The sequence below is a fragment of the Ruditapes philippinarum genome, unplaced genomic scaffold (genome assembly GCF_026571515.1).
Source record: "Ruditapes philippinarum isolate M1 unplaced genomic scaffold, ASM2657151v2 ctg394_1_1_1_1, whole genome shotgun sequence".
NCBI lineage: Eukaryota > Metazoa > Mollusca > Bivalvia > Venerida > Veneridae > Ruditapes > Ruditapes philippinarum.
Genome location: NW_026864337.1, coordinates 248,759 through 270,339, shown reverse-complemented (window position 1 = coordinate 270,339; position 21,581 = coordinate 248,759). Strand labels below are relative to the sequence as shown.

Sequence of the window (21,581 nt, the reverse complement as noted above, 5' to 3'; positions counted from 1 at the left end):
TCTAGTTTTACCCAAAATTTCATATCTTTGGCCAGTGATGAGCATTTAATTATTATAATATGGCTTGTACCATATCAGTGATAGCAGCATCCTTTAATGTTTTATGATCCTTTAAAGTTTCTAGAATGTAAAGTTAAGGTTGGAGGATATAGTGAAAATTTTAAATTAGATATAACGAAACCTAGATTTTCATTTAGTTTTAGAGAAACATTAAAGATGAAAAATTTATTTAATAGACAAAAATATTTTAGAATTACTATCTAAAATTAATTACATTGAAAAGGGTTTCATCACTTACAACTCTCAATGAAAATACTTTGTAAATTGCCTTAATATCATAGGCATATCATGCCTCAGTGATGAATAGTACTTTTTTATGAGAAGGAGCAAAATGATGTTTAGTGTAACAATAACAAAGGATATGAAACATTTTAGATGGTCATCGTTAGATCAGAAAAAAATGTAATATAAGGTAGAAAATGTAAATAAAGTAGTATTTCGACTTCCATACAGAATACTAAATCACTTAAACTATACCAAAAGAATAGAAAATAGTTCAGTTTTATCCTTTAGGTTATTTTTAGGCAACAAATATAACTAGAACTGTCAGAGAAGACAGCACGGTCGTATAGTTAAATACTGGATTAAGTAAAGGAATATCAATCTAGGAAACAAATAGTCAATGATGACAAGATATAAATAGAGCCTCGTTACCGCCGTCTGTACCAACAGCCGGTGTTTGATGTCAATTATTTTCGGAACAGAAATTACGAAATCTGATATTGTCATTACGCACTTTTTTCTCGTAGTAGCGTATGAACTTACAACTTCATTCATAACGGTAAAATGACGTCATCCTAAGAAGGCAATTCATTCGTAAAAGGTGCGCAGCAATGACGTCATTTAAAGCACTTGCCTTACATGGGACCGTAAGACAATCGCAACAACTCGGCCAATTACGTCAGTCTTCGGATAAGGACCTCGAACACAATAGTATGAATACACAGAACGGATGCGGTATTTCGGTCTAACCTACGTTAAGAAATTAAACATGTAAACAAATAGTAATTTAATGCTGGAAAGTACAAAAGACCAACCTGTTGACATTTAGTCGGATTTGTTTGAAATTGAACATAAGTGGGTAATTTAAATTACAAATTGTTGTCAGACATATTTTCAAGCATAAGAGTACCAGAACAGACATTAAATGTCAAATATATACATTCGTTTTACATTATCTCTGTTTCTGTTTAATCTGAAACCACGTTGTAGAACTACTTTCAATCCGTATTGTTTCCGAGGCTATTATAAATATTAGCCGAGGCAGTTCCGAATGGGTGTAAGACAGAGTTTTCTAGCACCGGTGTCTGTAATCTAACACACATGAATATTGTACGTAAACAGAATAAAGTATTGCGGAATTAAATATATGCTGCTATCTATAGTGTGCTGTTTGTCAGAATAATCAGTAGATATTTTTTAGAACGAGTTAATGTCTACTGAAGTGTATCATATTTCATTGAACAGTTTACTTTACAACCTGGTTGCTGTGTGCATGTAAATGTCAAAAAACAAATATGCGATTTTTTGGAGAAATTTACATCAGTTAGGGAAGGCACACTTATAGTGCGTAGCGTTTATTTTTTGTTGAGAAGATGATGTGTTGTTCTGAAGGGAGTTTTGTTGATTTGTTGAAGTTGGTTGAATTTAATTGTGGTGATCTTAATTGATCAGGGTTCATTGGTTGTAATTAGTTGCTTGGTTGTTGTATTTTATTTTCTTGCATATCAGACTGGCGTTTCCGTGAGTTTTACCCATGCCGGAAATTTCATCTGGCATGGGGGGTGCCAGATGAGTCGCGTGCCAAACAACAACGTCATTTTAGCCCGCTTTATGAATGAACCGCGTTAAAATGACGTCGTTTTAGAAGGGAAATATGTGCTAAGGATGACGTCATTTCGCCGTTGTTATTTAAGTTGTAAGTTCATACGCTATTGTTAGAAAATAGTTATGGATGAAATGACTTTAATTTCCATGAACATATATCATATTGAGGTAAACCATTTTAAATATGAAATAATATGGCAGAATATGCAAGAAAAAATATCTAACATATGTTTGCGGTTCGGATCGGAATATCCGTCCCTCGGGAACCCGCCCATGGGCGGTAACTCGGCAAGCCTCGTTACCGCCCAATGGGCGGGTCCCCTCGGGACGGATATTCCGGTCCGAACCGCAACATATGACAGATATTATTATGGTTGTTGAGTTATATCTGTTTGGTAAGAAATATTTGGTTGATATTGGTTGAATGTTTGGAGCGTTTTTGTCTTGTCAAGATTATATAAGTTGATGATTTGTTTTGAGGATATCTGTAAATATTGGGTGCTTTAGTTAAAGTTGTTTTTCTGATGCTGATTAGATTTTGTGAAGGTTATATTGTTGGTTGAATGTTTGTGGTTTATACTGTATCTTAAAGTTGTAAAAATTTTCATTTTGTTTTCTTCATTTCTGTCGCGATTTTATTGTATTGTTTGATCATAAGTTGTTTAGAGCTTGGACTCGCCAGGTGTCCAGTATTGTTTTGTATAAAAGACGTATACGTAAAAAGATATTATGTATAAGTGGTTGATAAATGTTGTGTGTTTCGGGTGTTAATAATGATCAGAGATCTTTGTTTTATGTGTAAGAGATAATCAGAGTTTGTTGTTAAAATGAATACTAGTATATGGATTGGAGATAGAAAAAGATAAAATCACCTAAAATATAGTGTTAACTCAACAATTACATGGTCGTTTTTCCAACTGAGAATATTTTTATTTTAAGTAAGGCCTCCTTATCTTGGAAATTGGTTCTAGTTTTTATTACTACATCTTTCCTTAGATTAAATAACTTCCAAGGCAGTCATTCTCCTGACAATTTAGGGGGTTGTCCAGGATATTCTCTTTAAGTTGGAATGTTTTCTGGCAAAATATTGTTTGTTTTTGTTAAACCTTAAATCATTTTCGATCTTTTGGTAAAATAGAACGATGTTCGCCTGTGTTGAAGTGTTATACAAGTAAACTGTTTATACAAGTTTAAGAGTAGAGTTGCGATGACGGACTTTATTTTAATTTTATGTAAACTGAAGATAAATTGCATTTAGCAGAAGAGCACTCTTGGTTGCATACTGTTTATTCAGTGATAGATTTTAGTGGTTTTGGGGAGACATTTGTTGTGGTAGTTTGAATCAATGGAATAATAAGTTTATATCAATGATAAAAATATAGCTTATAATTTGTTGAAATTAGACACCAGTAATTGATAAAGTTTAAAACCGGTGTGCAGTGGAGGCCTGGAGTAGGGGGCTGTCAGAATAAAATATTGCGGTTTCACGGTAGATATTTTCACAACGAGTTAATGTCTACTGAAGTGTATCATATTTCATTGAACATTTTATTTTTCAACCTGGTTGCTGTGTGCATGTAAATGTCAAATAGCAAATATGCGATTTTTGGGAGAAATTTACATGTAGCGTTTATGTTTTTGTTGAGAAGAGAATGTGTTGTTTTGAAAGGAGTTTTGTTGATTTGTTGAAGTTGGTTGAATTTGCTTGTGGTGATCTTGATTGATCAGGGTTAATTGGTTGTTTTGGTTGTAGCATTTTATTTGGTTGTTGAGTTATATTTGTTTGGTAAGAAATATTTGGTTGATATTGGTTGAATGTTTTGAGTGATTTTGTCTTGTCAAGATTATATTAGTTAATGCTTTGTTTTTGAGGATATCTGTAAATATTGGGTGCTTAAGTTAAAGTTGTTTTTTTCTGATGCTGATTAGATTTTGTGAAGGAAATATTGTTGGTTGAATGTTTGTGGTTTATACTGTATCTTAGAGTTGTAAAACTTTTCATTTTGTGTTCTTCATTTTTTGTCTGGATTTTACTGTTTTGTTTAATTATATGTTGTTTAGAGCTCGGGCTCGCCAGGTTTCTAGTATTGTTTCGTATAAAAGACGTATACGTGAAAAGATATTTCGTATAAGTGGTTGATAAATGATGTGTGTTTGTTTTTGGTGTAAATAATCATCAGATATCTTTGTTTTGTGTTTAAATAATCATCAGAGTTTGTTGTTTAAATGAATACTAGTATATTAATTTGAGATATAAAAAGAAAAAAATACCTAAGAAATAGTATTAAAAATTATTACATGCTCTCGTTTTTTCAACTGAGAATATTTCAATTTTAAGTCAGGCGGTGCTGCCCAGCCTCCATATCTTGGAAATTAGTTCTTGTATTTATTGCTAAATCTTTCCTTAGATAAAATAACATCAAGGCAGTCATTCTCCTGACAGTGTTAACAATTTAACAATGATTCCATGCATGCTCCATTATTTCTTAGGAACATATAAAAACATATTTCTTTTACACAAGTATTTTGGAATTTAAAAAAGTATTTGCTGTAGACAAATAGCTTTATACACTAAAACCAAAGAATATTGTCATCATTTTCTGTTTTTATTTATTGACCGTGTCATACATAGGATTAATGACACAGCATTTAACTAAAACTCAAAATTGTTTCAATGAATTATTGCAGAAAATTTTATAATTTTATTTTGTAAATAAATGACAGAGCAAAGTGTTTTTAAAGCATGGTCATTCATATATCATATGAAAGCAATGTAATATATTAAATATTTGTTTTAACATACCGGTACTTGTTTAATGACAAAAGAAACGCTTAGAAACGTGGCTTGCGTTACCGTCTTTACATGAACACACAATTAATCTAAAGATTTACTGGTATACAATGTCAAATGATGACACGTTGAAAAGAAACCTGCGCCACTTACCATTAAAAATTATGTCATTCGATGATGCATCGATTTTAAAATGCATCGATTTTTAAGGCGCACTGATTTCTAGAGGGTGTGGCAGTATTATCAATATCTGCAGCAAATTTATATAGATATATGTAAAACGGAAACTTCCAGACACAATCGGAACACCTCGGCTATTATTCATAATAACCTAGGACTTTTAATAAGGACTTAAAGTAGTTCTACGTGGTTTTAGATGTACACAAAAACAGGGGTGTAATATTTGTTAATGTATAACGAATGTATATATTTGACATTTAAAGGAAAATATAGTTGTTTCGGTAAAGTTATGATTGAAAATATGTCTGAGAATCACAATCCACTGATTACCATTGAAACCAAAACCGAACTTATGTCAACAGGCAGGAATTTGTAATTAAGGTTTCTGCAACCATATAAGTATATAAATAATATACTGTTTACTATTATATCTATATATCTTTACTTAATTTAGGTTGACCTTTACTTGATATATTTATACAAATTTAGTCAACAATTACCAGCGTTACATTACTTTTTGTTTACATGTTTAATTTCTTAGCGTAGGGTTGACCAAAATATCGTATTCGTTCTGTGTATTCTTACTATTGTGTTCGAGATCCTTGAAGATGAGTTTTTTCAGACAGCGAACGGGAAAGCAACAATTGAAGCAATAGATAAAAGTTATAAAAATGAATATGATTATAATGATATATTTAACAAGCAGAACAATGATGATGATGATAATAAATGATGATGGTGGTGGTGATGACGATAATGATAATAATGATGATGAAAATGATGATGATTTTATTGATGATAATAATGATGATGATGCTATAATTAAATGATGATAATAATGATAATGATGATGATGCTGATGATGATATTTATATTGATGATGATAATGATAATGATAATTATGATGATGCTTTAGATGATGATAATAATGATAGTGATTATGATGATGATGATGATGAAGATGACGAAAATGATGATGAAAATCATGATGATGATGGTATTAATGTTGTTGATGATGATGATGATGATGATGATAATGATGATGATGATGCTATAGATGATGATAATAATGATAATGATTATGGTGATGATGATGATGATGATGATGATGATATTGATGATGATAATAATGATAATAATGCTAATGATGATGATAATTATGATGATGATGATATTGGTGGTTTTGATGATGATGATGATGATGAAAACTAAAAACATTGTAACTTTTATGTTGTTTATTGAATATAAGTCTTTTCCCTATTACAGAAATATATTTCAGACACACTACAAATAAGTATATAAAAATAAAAAAGCAACGTCTTTTATGTTTCAGGTATACACAAACATTTTTACACCGGCATAAAATAAATGGAAGAAAATTACATTGTCTTCCTTTAGACTTGAACCAGTGACGTGTAGAATGATTAGTTTAATCGCCCTTGGACGCCATAAAAACCACTACTCCCGCGACGATTCCTATGATGCCTGCAATAATGCAAAGGGCAAACCCGGCATGCAAATTGCTTGAGTCCACGCCGTCTCGAGTGGCATAAATTATTGTGCCGATAATCATGAAGATTCCTAAAAATGCGAAAATGGAAAATATAGAATATGGTGAAATGGCAGATTAAAATTGACATTACAAATCAGTCAGTTTGAGTGTTTGAATAATTGACGTCAATAGAGGTCAATGACGTTACCTTCATTTACTGAATAACTAGCCCGTAAACTGTTGGTGGAAACAGGTTATAAATGTATCTACGCGACCAGTGCATACCAAGCGTCGTGTGATCATGGTCAGCACTGTTCGCTATTCAGTGGTACATTGTTTTATTTTTTAAATTTCCCAATAAACAATGAAAATTTTTGTTCTTAATTGAAATATGGAAAGTTTATTTAAGATATTTAGTGAGGTAAGGGGTAGAATATGAAACACATTTGTGTTAAGAAAATACTCGTCAGTGTATGCCTAAACTTAAATAAAACTGTTTAAAAACGAATAATTTTCTTCTGCTGATATAATTACTGCGATTTGATTATTAATGATAAGTAAAATAACAAATTATCTTTATCTAAAAACGAGGATTTTTTTTTTTGCTTTTTAATATATTTCTTTTCATTCAATATACATGCCAAACAGGATACTGGCAATATATTGAAGTCCTTTTCAGTTGAAAATGAAGGTCAAATCTTATTATAGTACATACATGTATACACAATAACACGATAACGCGTCCAAGTACTTGAACTCTTAAGTAGTTTAATCAAACGCTTCCGAAAACAAAATTGCTATTAAAATTACATTAAGAGCAGTGTTTTTTCATCGATACTTTTTGTTTTCCGAAAATTTGATTAAACACACCATGAGTAAAGGTAAAAGAGTCTTAAAAGGGAGAATCAAAGAAATTATGAAATTATAAATTAATATGAATTTTTTATAAATATTTTGCATAGATTTTTCTTTTCTCTCTCGTCTTTTATTTCAAGGCTGAGATAAACAGAATGAATAGCAATAATAAGTTAAAAGTTTGAGTATTAAGTTTTTAGTAGACACCATGAATGAAACTTTACATCTGTCTGAAGCGGCGCAGATGTTTTGACGAGATGGTAGTCAGTTTTGCGAGAATAAAAAAAACCCTATTTTTTACTTACCAGAAACTATGGCTAAACCTGCTCCGATTTTAGGAAGGAGTGCTTGGTCCTTTATGACAAACTGTTTAAAAAGAACGCACACAAGAGCCGCCAGTATAAGGAGCATGCCCAGTATCTCCATGGCTCGAGTCGCCTTAAAAGCGCCATCTATAATATAAAGAATACAAGAAAATCAAAACTTAAAAGTAACACAAAACTCTAGAAGCGGTTCCAAGCTGTTCTCGCCATAGACTTTTGTTTTTCATGTTTTAGCTATTAAGTTAAAAATCTATGTAGCGATTAAGATTATGTGGAATACTGTTAAGATTGTAGAAAGCAATATAGCAGTAGCAACAGCAGCTGCAGCTCAAAATTATGTATTGTGCCTTCAGTCAGTTTTTTTTCCATATCTAGTTAGAAAAACTAAGGAACACATATTATTTTGCCCACAACAAATGAACTGGAAAGCATGCAAATAGTTTTAAAAAAATCCTTTTCATTTTTAGTACCGCCAAAACAATCATCTATTTCATTATAAGCATGCGCATGTTATGTACGCATATATATATCATCACATCAGCAACGTTACTAGGGCATAATTCGGGGGAGCAAACCTTTTCCATTTTACTCTACTGGATCTATTTGTTTTAAACACAATGTTAGATTTATTTTATTTCGTTTTGATTATGACTTTATCATTTAAAAATGGTCGCACATCATTACAGTATTTTTTTATTTACCGTCCCATGAAAAACATTTATAAACTACTTGCAGTACGGTCAATGTCGTCGTCGGAACACACGGTACGCATTCCGAAATATACTACATTTATTTACCGATTCTGGTATAATGGTAAATAGTCTGGGGTACCGAGGATGGGTCAAAGTGGTCGCTTTTAATTTTTAGTAGGTCACGTGATGATGTTGATAGGGATTTGACAATGTTTAATCCAAGAACATTTTTAAAGAATTAAGAACTGTAATTAACGCAGAAAGGTGGCTTAACTATGGATACAGAACGTTTTGATTTTTATTCATTACAACAACAAAAATTATATATTGTCATAAGTTAACTATATGCACGTATGCAAGTATATCAAATGTAAATAAAAAATGTACAGTACTGTATACTTAGTTTAAGTTGTTGTTTCAATCAAATATTATAAAAAATATAACAATATCTGAAACATAGTTTTGAAACATAAAGTTGTATTTAACAAATTAAAAGAAAAGTGTCGATGCATACCTAGAGCTTCACCTGTGATGTCATTACAATCAGTATTTTCGCCGACGGATACACATGCCGACCATAATCCGATATATATTTTCTTTTCACCTACAAGGGGTAAGGTTAAGGTGAAATCATACCAATACGGTATCGCCAGCCCTATGATATTTATTAAAAGCGACGCGGCGCACAATCCAATTCCGACAAAAACTAGCATTTTGTTTAATCTTTTTTTCTACTTAATAAGTTGTAAGTCTTAATGTCAAAAGGAATCAGCAATATTTTCTTGTCGCTAGCTAATGCAACCCAGGGAATGCCCGCCACAAAATGCGCACTAACGGCTTTTCACGCTTGTTTAGACTCAAACTAGTAAACATCATCGAGAAATGAACGTTGTTAATGGTGATCATATCCGGACCACCTGAAATTTTGCGAAATCTATCTTTCGAGACATATAAGTACATATTTATGATGGTGTCAAGTGTTAACAGGTTGATCAAAAATAATTAAAGTTACTTCAATCTGAAACATAGAGCATCTAAGTTATATTATGTCACAGATTTATATAAACAAAACAGGTTTCTTCCTATGGACCCGTATTAGTCAATTGAACAAAAAATAGATTTATATATGATAATAACTTTGAAATTGCCATAAAAACGATTTTATTAATCATATATTAGTAGAATATTGAATGATTTAATTATATGCTGGCATATTTCTTATAAAGTTTTAAATGTATAATCTTGTGTGTATATTCAAGCGTTGAGGAGATTTTAGCGAGTATCCGAGGCCTGATTGTACTGGTCGTTATAAGTTTTCCGCGTTAGTCTTGGAGAATTAAAAGTACAGATCTGCACATTTAATGTAGATTTTCTATGTGCTTATAAAAACCCACTTAAAATGAAATAAATTTACGTATGTTCGTTTGTCGTTTACAGTTTCCTATCAACAAAAGCTGTTCATATGACGTCACAGCATCACAAATCCGCCATTTTGTTCGGTTGAACTATTTGAATTTAAGCCATGGGCGAAGGTAGAGATAATATCAAGGGATATTCCTCCAGCACAAGCTATAATAATGACAAAATGTGAACGGTTAAACTGCGGTCTCACTTACTCCCAGCAGAGCCCAGGACCATCCCGGTAAGATACCGGGATGCTCCGGGACGATCTGGGGTGTAACAAACCCCGGCAGACTTACAGTAATTTCCAAATAACCACAGAGGATGCGCTCCGGATCATCCAGGCAGAGCCCAGGTTCATGCCGGTGCTTCCCCGATCGTTCCCGTATGACGCCGGAAAAGCCCCGGTTGACCCAGGCAGAGCCCCGGTAGAACCCTGGTGGATTCAAAACGCACGAAAATGATTACATTGATACATAATTTTCATTTAATATTCTATATCTATTGTTCCAGAATAGTAATTCATGATGATTTTTTTAAAAATCCTTATGCAAGGCTGGATAGAAGGGGAATCACGTGCAATCATCGCAAATTGTCGTGATTCTTGAAATGAACCGTAGCTCCATTGTTATCCTCCGGGGCTCTGCCGGCATCCTCCGGGGCTCTGCCAGCATTCACCGGGACTCTGTCAGCATTCACCGGGGCTCTACCGTAGCTCTACCGGCTATATCATACCCCGGCTCATCCCAGGTTTGTGCCGGCAGAGCTACGGTGCTTCCCCGGTGTAACCCCGGTCGTTCCCGGCAGAGCTAAGGATGAAGCCGGCAAAGCTATATTTGGACCACCCGGTAATATAAAGTATTTTATTCCATCCGGGGTCGAATGCCGGATGTTCCCGGATCATCCCGGACGTAGCCGACAGTTACGGATGTACCCCGGTTGTGTCCGGTCGTACCCTGGTCGTTCCCGGATCACCCGGACATCTACCGGGGCTCTGCCGGGACGTCAATGACACTGTAGCTTAAAGATGCAGACTCTGTTTGATTGAGAGCTAATTTAATGAAATGGGGGCAGCATCTTGTAAAATTCCCAATACCGCTCGCTGATATGAAATCGCGTGATTTCCGCGCCTCGCAAGAGCCGTTAAATTACACTTGTTTCGCGTCTCCAATTCAAGGTCAGATGATTATACTCGTTTATAACTAGTGAAATTCTATATATATAATGACATTTAGTCGATTCCGTAAGTTTACCTTTATCATCATAGCAAAAACAACAATAGTAACAGATAACAAGCTTGACTCCGCTAATTCTAAAGTCTCTTAATTTTTTATTACCTCCCTTTATTTACATGAAATGTTAAACTTTATAAATAATGCTTTCGGAACTAAAAGAAATGATAGTCTTAATTTGAGTATCATAGTTATGATATATAACCATAAAAAAATTGTATTACAGGATATTTAAGCATAAGCTATCAAAATGAAAAATGTATAAGGTTAAACTGCAGACTCATTTTGATCGAGTATGTCCATGAGAGCTAAATTGAAAGGGGATACAGTCCTACGCATTAACCCAAGATTTCTTGTTTTACCCAAAATTTCATATCTTTGGCCAGTGATGAGCATTTAATTATAATTACATGGCTTGTCACCATACCACTGATAGCAGCACCCTTTAATGTTTTATGATCCTTTAATGTTTCAAGAATGTAAAGTTTAAGCTTGAGGATATAGTGAACATTTTAAATTAGATATAACGAAAACCTAGATTTTCATTTAGTTTTAGAGAAACATTAATGATGAAAATTTTATTAGACAGAAATATTTTAGATAACTATCTAACATTAATAACATTGAAAAGGGTTTTCATCACTTACAAGAAAATACTTATGTAAATTGCCTTTATATTATAGGCATATCATGCCTCAGTGATGAATATTACTTTTCTTTATGAGAAGGAGCAAAATGATGTTTAGTATTACAATAATAAAGGATATGAAGCATTTTAGATGCTAATCATCGGTAGATCAGAAAAAATGTAATAAAAGGTAGCAAAATGTTAACAAAGTAGTATTTTGACTTCCATACAGAATACTAAATCATTTAAACTATACCAATTTCCAAAAGGATAGAAAATAGTTCAGTTTTATCCTTATGGTTATTTTTAGGAAACCATAACTGGACAACAAAAATAACAAGAACTGTCAGAGAAGACAGCACGGTCGTATAGTTAAATACTGGACAAAGTAAAGGAATATAAATCTAGGAAAAAAATAATCAATTATGACAAGATATAAATAGATCCACGTCACCACCATAAACAGTTACCCTCGAGCTAGATATTTCCGTCTGTACCGACAACCGTTGATTGATTCTTTTTCTTGCATATGACATGTCAATTGATATTCTAAGTACGCACTTTTTCTTATAGTAGTACTTACAACTTCATTCATAACAGTAAAATGACGTCATCTTAAGAACGCAATGCATTCATAACTAGAAATGTGTCCATAGGACACGGGTGCCCCCACCGCGCCACTGTTCTGTCAATTTTATGATTCTAGGTCAAATATTTTTTGAACACTAAAACTCTTTTACTAAGTAAAGGGCAAGAACTTTACAAGTACTGAATAAATCCACAAGGAAACCCCAAGGTGCATAAGTACACATGCTGACCAACATTCTTGTAAACTTTTCAGGCATACAAGTGAAATACTTTTTGAGCTATGCATGAACAAGTTGAAAATTGCAAATTTATACTACTGTAAGTCAAAGGCAATAAGTCTAACAAAACTGAAAAAAAATCCACATGCAAAGTCCCAGGTGCATAGCTTCACTGTGATGTGAATCATTATTTCTGTAATTTAGTGATTTTGATCATTATTCCTGTAAAGTTCGTTGATTCTAACTCAAGCACTCAAGGAACAAATAACAACATATTTAAACGGTTTTTACTAAGTAAAGGGAAATAACTCTTCAAATACTGGATAAATCCACAAGCGAAACCCCAGGTGCAAAACTAAATATGCTTAGCAACCTTCCCATACGGTTTAATGACTCTAGGTCAAATACTTTTTGAATTACATGTGAGACAAGTTGAAAATTACAAAAAAAATATAAGTCAAGGGCAATAACTATAAAAATACTGGATAAATCCACAAGCGAAACCACAGGTGCAAAACAAAATATGCTGAGCAACCTTCGAATAAGGTTTGATGACTCTATGTCAAATCCTTTTTGGTTACATGCGACACAAGTTGAAAATTGCAAAAAAAAATCTAAGTCAAGGGCAATAACTCTAAAAATACTAAATAAATCCAGGCAAAAATACCCAGGTGCATTAAAACACATGCTGATTAACATTCCTGTAAAGTTTTATGACACTAGATCAAACACTTTTCTAGTTACCTGCGACACAGGTTGAAAATTGCAAAATTTTACTAAGGCAAGGGCAATAACTGTAAAAATACAAAAAATATCAAGACAAAAATACCCAGGCGCACAACTACACATGCTGATCAACATTCCTCCAACGTTTCATGACTCTAGGTCAATACTTTAAATACTTTTTGAGTTACATGCGACACAAGTTGAAAATTGCAAAATTTTACTAAGTCAATAACTTTAAAAATACTAAAAATATCCAGACGAAAATACCCAGGTGCACAACTACACATGCTGTTTCATGACTCTAGGGCAAATACTTTATAGAATTACGTGCGACAAAAAAAAAGAGAACGTACGTACGGACGGACGCACAAGGGTATATCTCAAAATGCCCGTCACTAAAAAGGAGGCACATAAAGTGCGCAATAATGACGTCATTTGAAGCACGCGACTTATCTTACATGAGGGGTGTTAGACATAATTTTCTAGCACTGGTGTCTGTAATCTAAAACACATGGGTATTGTACGTGAACGTAATAAAATATTGCGGAATTTAATACAATGGAAGGATACTACGTCATAATATGGTATTCTTCTGGCTGTTATCTTATAACTCCCCGTGGTCGAGGGGTTTACACGCTTGCTTTTGAAGCGGGAGGTCCTGAAATCCCAGTTCAGGCTACTCATGTCTGTTGTTGTTTTTTTTTTTTAATTGATTAAGTTAAATGGACTTTGAATTGAATATCAGTGTTGCAATTAGTCTTATAGCCACTATAATTATAACAATGGAAACAGAATTTGGTGACACTTTACGAACAAGTTGGTTTATAGTCTTACAACCTTCACCTTTCTGACATTCTGAGACCCAAACAAATTCAGCGCTTTCTGTGCTTTGATTATAACAAAAACTCTCCTAAAATTAAATTACATCAAGGCAGTCATTCTCCTGACAATTTTAGGGATTGTCCGGGATATTTTCTTTAAGTTGGAATGTTTTCTGGCAAAATAATGTTTGTTAAACTTTGATAATTTTTTGTTAAACCTTAGATCATTTTCGAACTTTTTGAACATTGTAAAATAGCTGTTTGGCTTAATTAGTTAAACTTGTGTTGCCGTGCTATACAAGTAAACTCTCTATACAAGTTTTTGTGTAGAGAAGCGGTCACGGACTGTGTTTAAGTTTTATGTAAACTAGAGAATTAACTGCATTTAGCACAAGAGCACCTTTGGTTAAATATTGTTTATACGTTGATAGAGACATTTGTTGTGAGAGTTTGAATAAATGTGATAATAAGTTTATATCAAAGTTTATTACTGGTGGGTGATTATTCATTTAAGTGTACGTAATAGTTGAATAAATGGTTTTTACCGCCGGTGCCCACTTGGTTGTTTTTCATAAAGTTTATCTTGTAGATAAACACTGAGAGAATATTAATTCCGGTGCCCTGTTTGAAACTGTTAATAAAAAATCATTGCCGGTGCCTAGTAGATGGCATTGTCATATGGAGATTAGATTTAGAAAAAACAAGTGTCGGTGCTACAGGGGTACACCATTTTGTTGAGTAATAAGTGTTAACTTAACGTGTTTCGTAAAAGTTGATGATTTCATTGAATAGTAGTCCATTATGAAGCAATTATGTATTATGAGAAATGGGTATCATGGGGAGAGAGATTTGGGTTGAAGGACGGGGATTTACGTGATTATGTTCAAAGAAAGAATCAGAATATCTTGAAAGAGAAGAAAGAAATATTTAGACGTGAAGAAGATAGACGGATATTTGAGGCCGAGCGTTAAGCAAAAGAAGCTGACTCGAAGAAGAGGTAGGACGATTTGAGGAAGAGAAACAGCGATTCGAGGTCGAGCGTCTAGAAAAAGAAGCCGAACGTGAATAAAAGAAACTTTTATTTCATGCTGAAGTAGAGACGAAAATGAAAAGCAGGAAATAGAATTGATGAAGTTAAAAATCGAGGCTGGATATTGCCTTGATACCCCACATAGGACCGGTTTGAGGCCAAGATTGCAAAAATTCGAAAAGTCAAAAGATGACATAGATGCTTATATAGAGCGTTTTGAAAGATACTCCATTAGTTAAGGATGGAAAGAAGACACAAGGGCAATAAGCTTAAGTTCGTTTAACGGGAAATGGTCTTGAAGTTTACACTAGTATGCCCCCTGAGCAAGCATCAGACAATCAAGAATAAAAAACAGCAGTTTTGAAAAGATACCAATTAACAGAAGATTGATTCAGAACTAAATTTAGAGAGAGTAAGCCGGAACAAGGGGAGACAGTAAACCAATTTAAAGCTCACTCAGATAGGTACTTCAGTAGTTGGGCAGAAATGACCGATGCTGCAGATACAGTAGACAAACTAAAAGACCTTATTATTACAGAGCAATTTGTGAAAGTTGTTCAACAGAGCTCTTTTTCTCAAGGCACGAAAGCCAAAGGATCGAAGATATGTCATCTCTTTGGCTGATCAATACTTAGAGGCTCATGAGCGGTACAATTACATATAGTAAAAGCTCAAAAATTGTGAATTTTTTAAATAAATCACTAATACGCCTAAATCGAGGTACTCTATCGAAAGAAACCAATACAGCACTATCACAGAGAAAACGAGGGTCATGTGGCCAGAGATTTTCGAGACCAGACTAAGAAAAGATACGGGACTGCTGCAATGGGATCTGGCATGTAAAAAAGAAATTACTATAAAACAAATTTTGATTCTTCAGCAAGAAACTAACACAATAGGCATGGAGAAAATAGACGTGATGGTTGATTAGATGAGAAGAAAGTATCGGGGTTATGAATGTCATTTTCTCAAACAAGTTCTTATGATGGTTGTTTTAAAGAGGGGAAACTTAAATTAGCCAATGGTAATTCTGTGCCTGTCATTACAAGAAGCTGCATAATTGAATCATTAAAATGTAGAAAATAAGAATCTCTAAATAAAGCCCAACACGGCAAAATTGAAAATGTTGCAGGCTTGGTTTGATTGAGCCTGTTCATAGACGGTACTGTCAAATGTACGCCCCCTAGCACCGGTTTAAGCAGAATTCAATAATTCAAGGTAAACTGCTTTTGAATTGACTTCAGACGACTCAACTTTGTGACAAAGTTTTATACAGAACCTATAGGTAGTATTGAGGATGTGATGGCGAAGCTAAAAGAAGAAAAGTTCTTCACAAAAATTGATTTGACCAAAGGTTTTTGGCAAGTACCTATTGTAGCAAAATCAAGACATCTTACAGCATTTTCTACAACAGAAGGTAAGTACCAATTCAGAAAGATGGCATTTGGAATGGTCAATTCTGGTGTAACATTTAATAAAATAATGCGGAAGTTGCTTTCCGGGGTGAATGGTTATGATAACTACGTTGACGATGTGCATGGAATACGGTAACCTAGGAGAGACATGTGAAAATTTTGAGACAGTTGTTCGAAAGAATACGAGAAGCAAAAATCACAGTTAAACCTTCTAAATGTATGATTGGAATGATATCATTTACCTGTCATGTTGTGGGCAAAGGTCAAATTCAAATGGACAAAGAAGCAACTGAGATAATTTCTTGGTTTAGCTGGATATTACAAAAAGCTCATTGCTTCATTTACAGAAATTGCTGCACCATTGACAACATTGACAGATCTTACAAAGAAAGGACAGCCAAATAAAATCATATGGAAACTAAAACATGGAAAGACCTTTGCGACATTAAAGCAAGTATTGACACAATCACCTAGACTACGACTTCCTGACTTTTCAAAGTCGTTTGTTTTGCAATGTGATGCTTCAGACACCGGAGTTGTGGCTGGACTTTTTCAACAGTTTAATGATTGTCTGCTTCCAATAGCTTACACGAGTAAGACATTGCTGAATAGAAGAGAAACTACTCGGTTATCGAAAGGGAATGTCTTGCAAATGTATTTGAAATAAAAACAATCAACAAGTATTTGCATGGAAAAGAATCATTGCTGCATACGGACCATGGTATAAAGTTGAAAGTGGCCGCATAATGAGATGAACATTGTTTCTACAGAACTATAAGTTTAGAAAAGTAGCTGTGAAAATAAAAGGACAACGTATGTGCAGATTACCTAAGTAGACTGAAAAGAGACATTGTAGATTTTCATATTGTTTGAAAACAGTGGAGTGTTTTCTTGAGTAGGTGGCTGTCAGAATAATCATACAGTTTCAATGTAGATATTTTTATGACAAGTTTATGTCTTCCTACAGTAATACGCTAAAGTATATCTTTTTTCAATGAACAGTTTATTTTGCTTCCCGAAAGGTTGGCATAGAGTCGCCGCTTTTTTCCATCCGCTATTCTTGTCCGGGACATAACTTTGAAACAACAAGAGGTATCAACACGAAACTTTGTTGGTAGATAGATCTCATTGAGTAGAAGTGCAGTGCAAAAGAACCATAACTCTATCTTGGCTTATTTTGAAATTATTTCCCTTTGTTCATTTTTACACTTTGAACATTTTCTGGGACAAACCTCTAAAACTATAAGAGGTATATACATGAAACTTTGGAGTTAGATAGATTTTAACACCGACTGAAAGTAGTTTTACCACTAGGTTTTAGATGTACACAAAAACAGAGGGTGAAATATTTGTTAATGTATAATGAATGAATATATTTGACATTTAAAGGAAATTATAGTTTGTTTCGGTAAGATTATGATTGAAAATATGCCTGAGAATCATAATCCACTGTTAACCATTAAAACCTAATCCGAATTGATGACAACAGGCAGGAATTTGTAATTTTGGTTTCTGCAACCATATAAGTATATAAATAATGTACTGTTTACTATTATATCTATAGTTTAACTTAATTCAGGTGGACTTTTACTTGATATATTTATAAAAAAAAAATTATTCAACAATTACCAGCATTTAATAACTTATTGTTTACACGTTTAATTTCTAAGCGTAAGAGTGACCGAAATATCATATTCTTTCTTTGTATTCTTACTTGTGTTCGAGGTCCTTGAAAATAAGATTTTTTTTCAGACAGTGAACAGGAAAGCAGTGGTTGAAGCAATGGATAAAAGTTGTAAAAATGAATATGATTATAATGATATATTTAACAAGCAGAACAATGATGATGATGATAATAATGATGATGATGGTGGTGGTGATGACGATTTTGATAATAATGATAATGATGATGATATTATAAATGATGATAATAATGATGATGCTGCTGCTGATGATAATGAAAATGATGGTGTTGATGCTAAACATGATGATAAAATGATAATGATGATGATGTTGATGCTGATGATGCTATAAATAATGATAATGATGGTGATGATGGTATTAATGTTGTTGATGATGATTATGATGATGATGATGATGCTTTAGATGATGATAATAATGATAATGATTATGATGATGATGATGATATGATATCGATGATGATGATGATTATAATAATGATGTTGATGATGATGATAATGATGACGATGGTGATGATGATGATGCTGATGATGATGATGATGATGATGAAGGTGATGATCTTGATGAAGATGAAGGTAATGATGATAATGCTAATGATGATGATAATTATGGTGATTATGATGATGATGATGAAAACTAAAAACATTGAAACGTTTATTTTGTTTATTGAATATAAGTCTATTCCCTATTATAAAAATATTTCAGACACACTATAAATTAGACTATAAAAATAATAAACGTCTTTCATTTTTCAGGTATGCACAAACTTTTTTACACCAGTATAAAATATATGGAAGAAAATTCCATTGTCTCCCTTTAGGCTTGAACCAGTGACGTGTAGAATGATTAGTTTAGTCGCCTTTGGACGCCATAAAAACCACTACTCCCGCGACGATTCCTATGATGCCTGCAATAATGCAAAGGGCAAACCCGGCATGCAAATTGCTCGAGTCCACGCCGTCTCGAGTGGCATAAATTATTGTGCCGATAATCATGAAGATTCCTAAAAATGAGAAAACGGCAAATATAGAATATGGTGAAATGGCAGATTACAAGTTGCTTAACAAATCAGTCAGTTTGAGTGTTTGAATAATTGACGTCAATAGAAGTCAATGACGTAACCTTCATTTACTGAATAACTAGCCCGTAAACGCGACCAGTGCATACCAAACGTCTTATCATGGTCAGCACTGTTCGCTATTCATTTGGTACATTGTTTTTTTTTTAATTTCCCAATAAACAACGTAAAATTTTGTTCTAAATCGAAATATGGAAAGTTTATTTAAGATATTTAGTAAGGTAAGGAGTAGAACGTGAAACACATTTTGTTTTAAGAAAATACTCGTCAGTGTAAACTGTTTAGAAACGAATATTTTCTTCTGCTGATATAATTACTACGATGTGATTATAAATGATTAGTGGGGATTTTTTCAATATCTTTTTTGATTTTTAATATATTTCTTTTCATTCAATATACATGTCAGAAAGGATACTAGCAATATATTGAAGTCCATTTCAGTTGAAAATGAATGTCAAATCTTATCATTAATTCCCTTTATAATACATGTATACACAATAACACGGTAACGTGTCTAAATACTTGAACTCTTAAACGCTTCTGATAACAAATTTCTATTAAAAATTCATTAAGAGCAGTGTTTTTCTCATTTTTCGAAAATTCGTTACATTCCCGTTTTCCGAAAATTTGATTAAACACAAATGGTAAAAGAGTCTTAAAAGGGAGAATCAAAGAAAATTTGAAATTATAAATTATTATAAATCATAAATATTTGCATAGATTTTTCTTCTTTCTTTTATTAGAAGGCTGGGATACACAAAGTGGATAGCAATGATAAGTTAAAAGTTTGAGTATTAAGTAAACATTAGTTTTAAGTAGTGAACATTAATGACATTTTACATCTGTCTGAAGCGGCGCAGATGTTTTGACGAGATGGTAGTCATGTTTTGCTAGAAAAAAATGGACGCTAATTTTCTTTTACTTACCAGCAACTATGGCTAAACATGCTCCGATTTTAGGAAGGAGAGCTTGGTCCTTTATGACAAACTGTTTAAGAAGAACGCACACAAGAGCCGCCAGTATTAGGATCATGCCCAGTATCTCCATGGCTCGAGTTGCCTTAAAAGCGCCATCTATTATATAAAACAATACAAGAAAATCAAAAGTTAAATGTCATTAAGCGAAACAGCATAATGAAGACACATAAAAAACTCTATAAGCTGTTCAAAGTTGTTCTCGCCATAAATTGATTTTGTTTTTCATGTTTTGGCTATTAAATAAAAAAATCTATGTAACACCATTTCTAGCGATTTCAATTATGTGGAATACTGTTAAAGTTGTAGAAAGCAAAAAGGCAGCAGCAGCAGCACAAAATTATTTATTGTGCCTTCAGTAAGTATTTTTTTCAAAACTTACGAACACAATTTAATTTGCCCACAACAAATGTACTGGAAAGCATGAAAAATAGTTCCTTTTCATTTTGAGTATCGTCAGCACAATCATCAGTGCATGTTATTTATTTCATTATTGAAGCTTTTTTGTTGTAATTAGCATGCGTAAAAGCGTTGTATAAATATAAACATCAGAAACGTTACTAGAACATTATTCAAGCAGCAAATTATTTTATTTTACTCTATTGGATCGATTTGTTTTTGACAAAGTTGGATACATTTTTATGTTTTAATTTTGATTAAGACTTTAACAAAAAAAAAATGGTTGCGCATCATTGCAGTATCTTTGATTCGCCTTCCCATTAAAAAAACACCAAACATTTATAAACTTATTTTAATACGGTGAAAGTCATCCTTGGAGCCCATGGTACTACATTTATTTACCGATACTGGTATAATGGTGGACGCTTTAATTTTTTTTTGAAGGATTAAAATATGTCATTAACGCAGTATAAACAATGGAAATTAAACGTTTATTATTATTACTATTATTTTATAACAAACGAAATATATTGTTATAAGTTAATTAAGTAAAAATGTTAAAGTTAAATGTAACAGTTAACCATCGTTTAAAATGTACAGTGCTGTATACTTAGTAATAGTTGTAAAAATAAAATATAACAATAAAACCATGATTCTGAAACATGCAGTTGTATTTCACAAATTAAAAGAAGTGTCATCAAATACCTAAAAATGCATCTGGGATGTCAACACAAACACTATTTCCGCCGACAGATCCACACGACGACCATAATCCGCTATATTGTTTCACATCACCTGCACTTGCATAAACCCAATACGGTATTGCCAGCCCTATGATATTTATTAAAAGCGACGAGGCGCATAATCCAATTCCGACAAAAACCAGCATTTTTGTAACGTATTTTTTTCTGAATTAGTTGTAAGTCTTAATTTCCAAGTAACAATATTTTCTTGAATTACTTTTTAAAATATATTATGTTCTCTTAAAAAAGCAATTTTGAATACGATTATTCTGTCGCCCGCTCATGCAACCCAGGGAATGCCCGCCACAAAACGTGCGCTCGAGTTTTAAGGATACGGTTTTTCACGCTTGATTAGACTCGCTGTTTATCCTCAAACTAGTAAACAAACGTTGTTAATTATGATAATA

At 33.2% G+C, this 21,581-nt stretch overlaps 2 protein-coding genes across 3 annotated transcripts in view; both read right to left on the bottom strand.

The window, feature by feature from the left end:
* The window catches only part of LOC132725260 (uncharacterized), a 29,600-nt gene extending 8,250 nt beyond the window's left edge, over positions 1-21,350 (bottom strand). The window contains exons 1-3 of one of the 2 annotated variants that reach the window (XM_060710357.1): positions 21,137-21,342; positions 19,985-20,131; positions 18,690-18,983 (exon numbers count right to left, since the gene is read on the bottom strand). In XM_060710357.1, the coding sequence (XP_060566340.1) occupies positions 18,832-18,983; positions 19,985-20,131; positions 21,137-21,320 (483 nt within the window). In that variant the 5' untranslated portion in view covers positions 21,321-21,342 and the 3' untranslated portion in view covers positions 18,690-18,831. Of the gene's footprint in view, positions 1-18,689; positions 18,984-19,984; positions 20,132-21,136 lie in introns of those variants that run through there. The other variant, XM_060710359.1, reaches the window with a different exon arrangement.
* LOC132725259 (uncharacterized) lies at positions 6,095-9,049 on the bottom strand. Its single transcript, XM_060710356.1, has 3 exons — positions 8,735-9,049; positions 7,511-7,657; positions 6,095-6,439 (listed from the first exon to the last, which is right to left on the bottom strand). Exons 1-3 carry the CDS (start codon positions 8,931-8,933, stop codon positions 6,288-6,290), a joined length of 498 nt encoding a protein of 165 aa, XP_060566339.1. The 5' UTR covers positions 8,934-9,049; the 3' UTR covers positions 6,095-6,287.
* Positions 21,351-21,581: the final 231 nt, after the last annotated feature.

Bases quoted from the DNA above. Each gene is read 5' to 3' on its own strand.
- LOC132725259 (XM_060710356.1), bottom strand. From the start codon at position 8,933: ATGCTAGTTTTTGTCGGAATTGGATTGTGCGCCGCGTCGCTTTTAATA. The intron at 7,658-8,734 runs GTATGCATCGAC...TTTATATTATAG, and splicing joins CATCACAGGTGAAGCTCTAG to ATGGCGCTTTTAAGGCGACT. The intron at 6,440-7,510 runs GTAAGTAAAAAA...TCGCATTTTTAG, and splicing joins AGGTTTAGCCATAGTTTCTG to GAATCTTCATGATTATCGGC.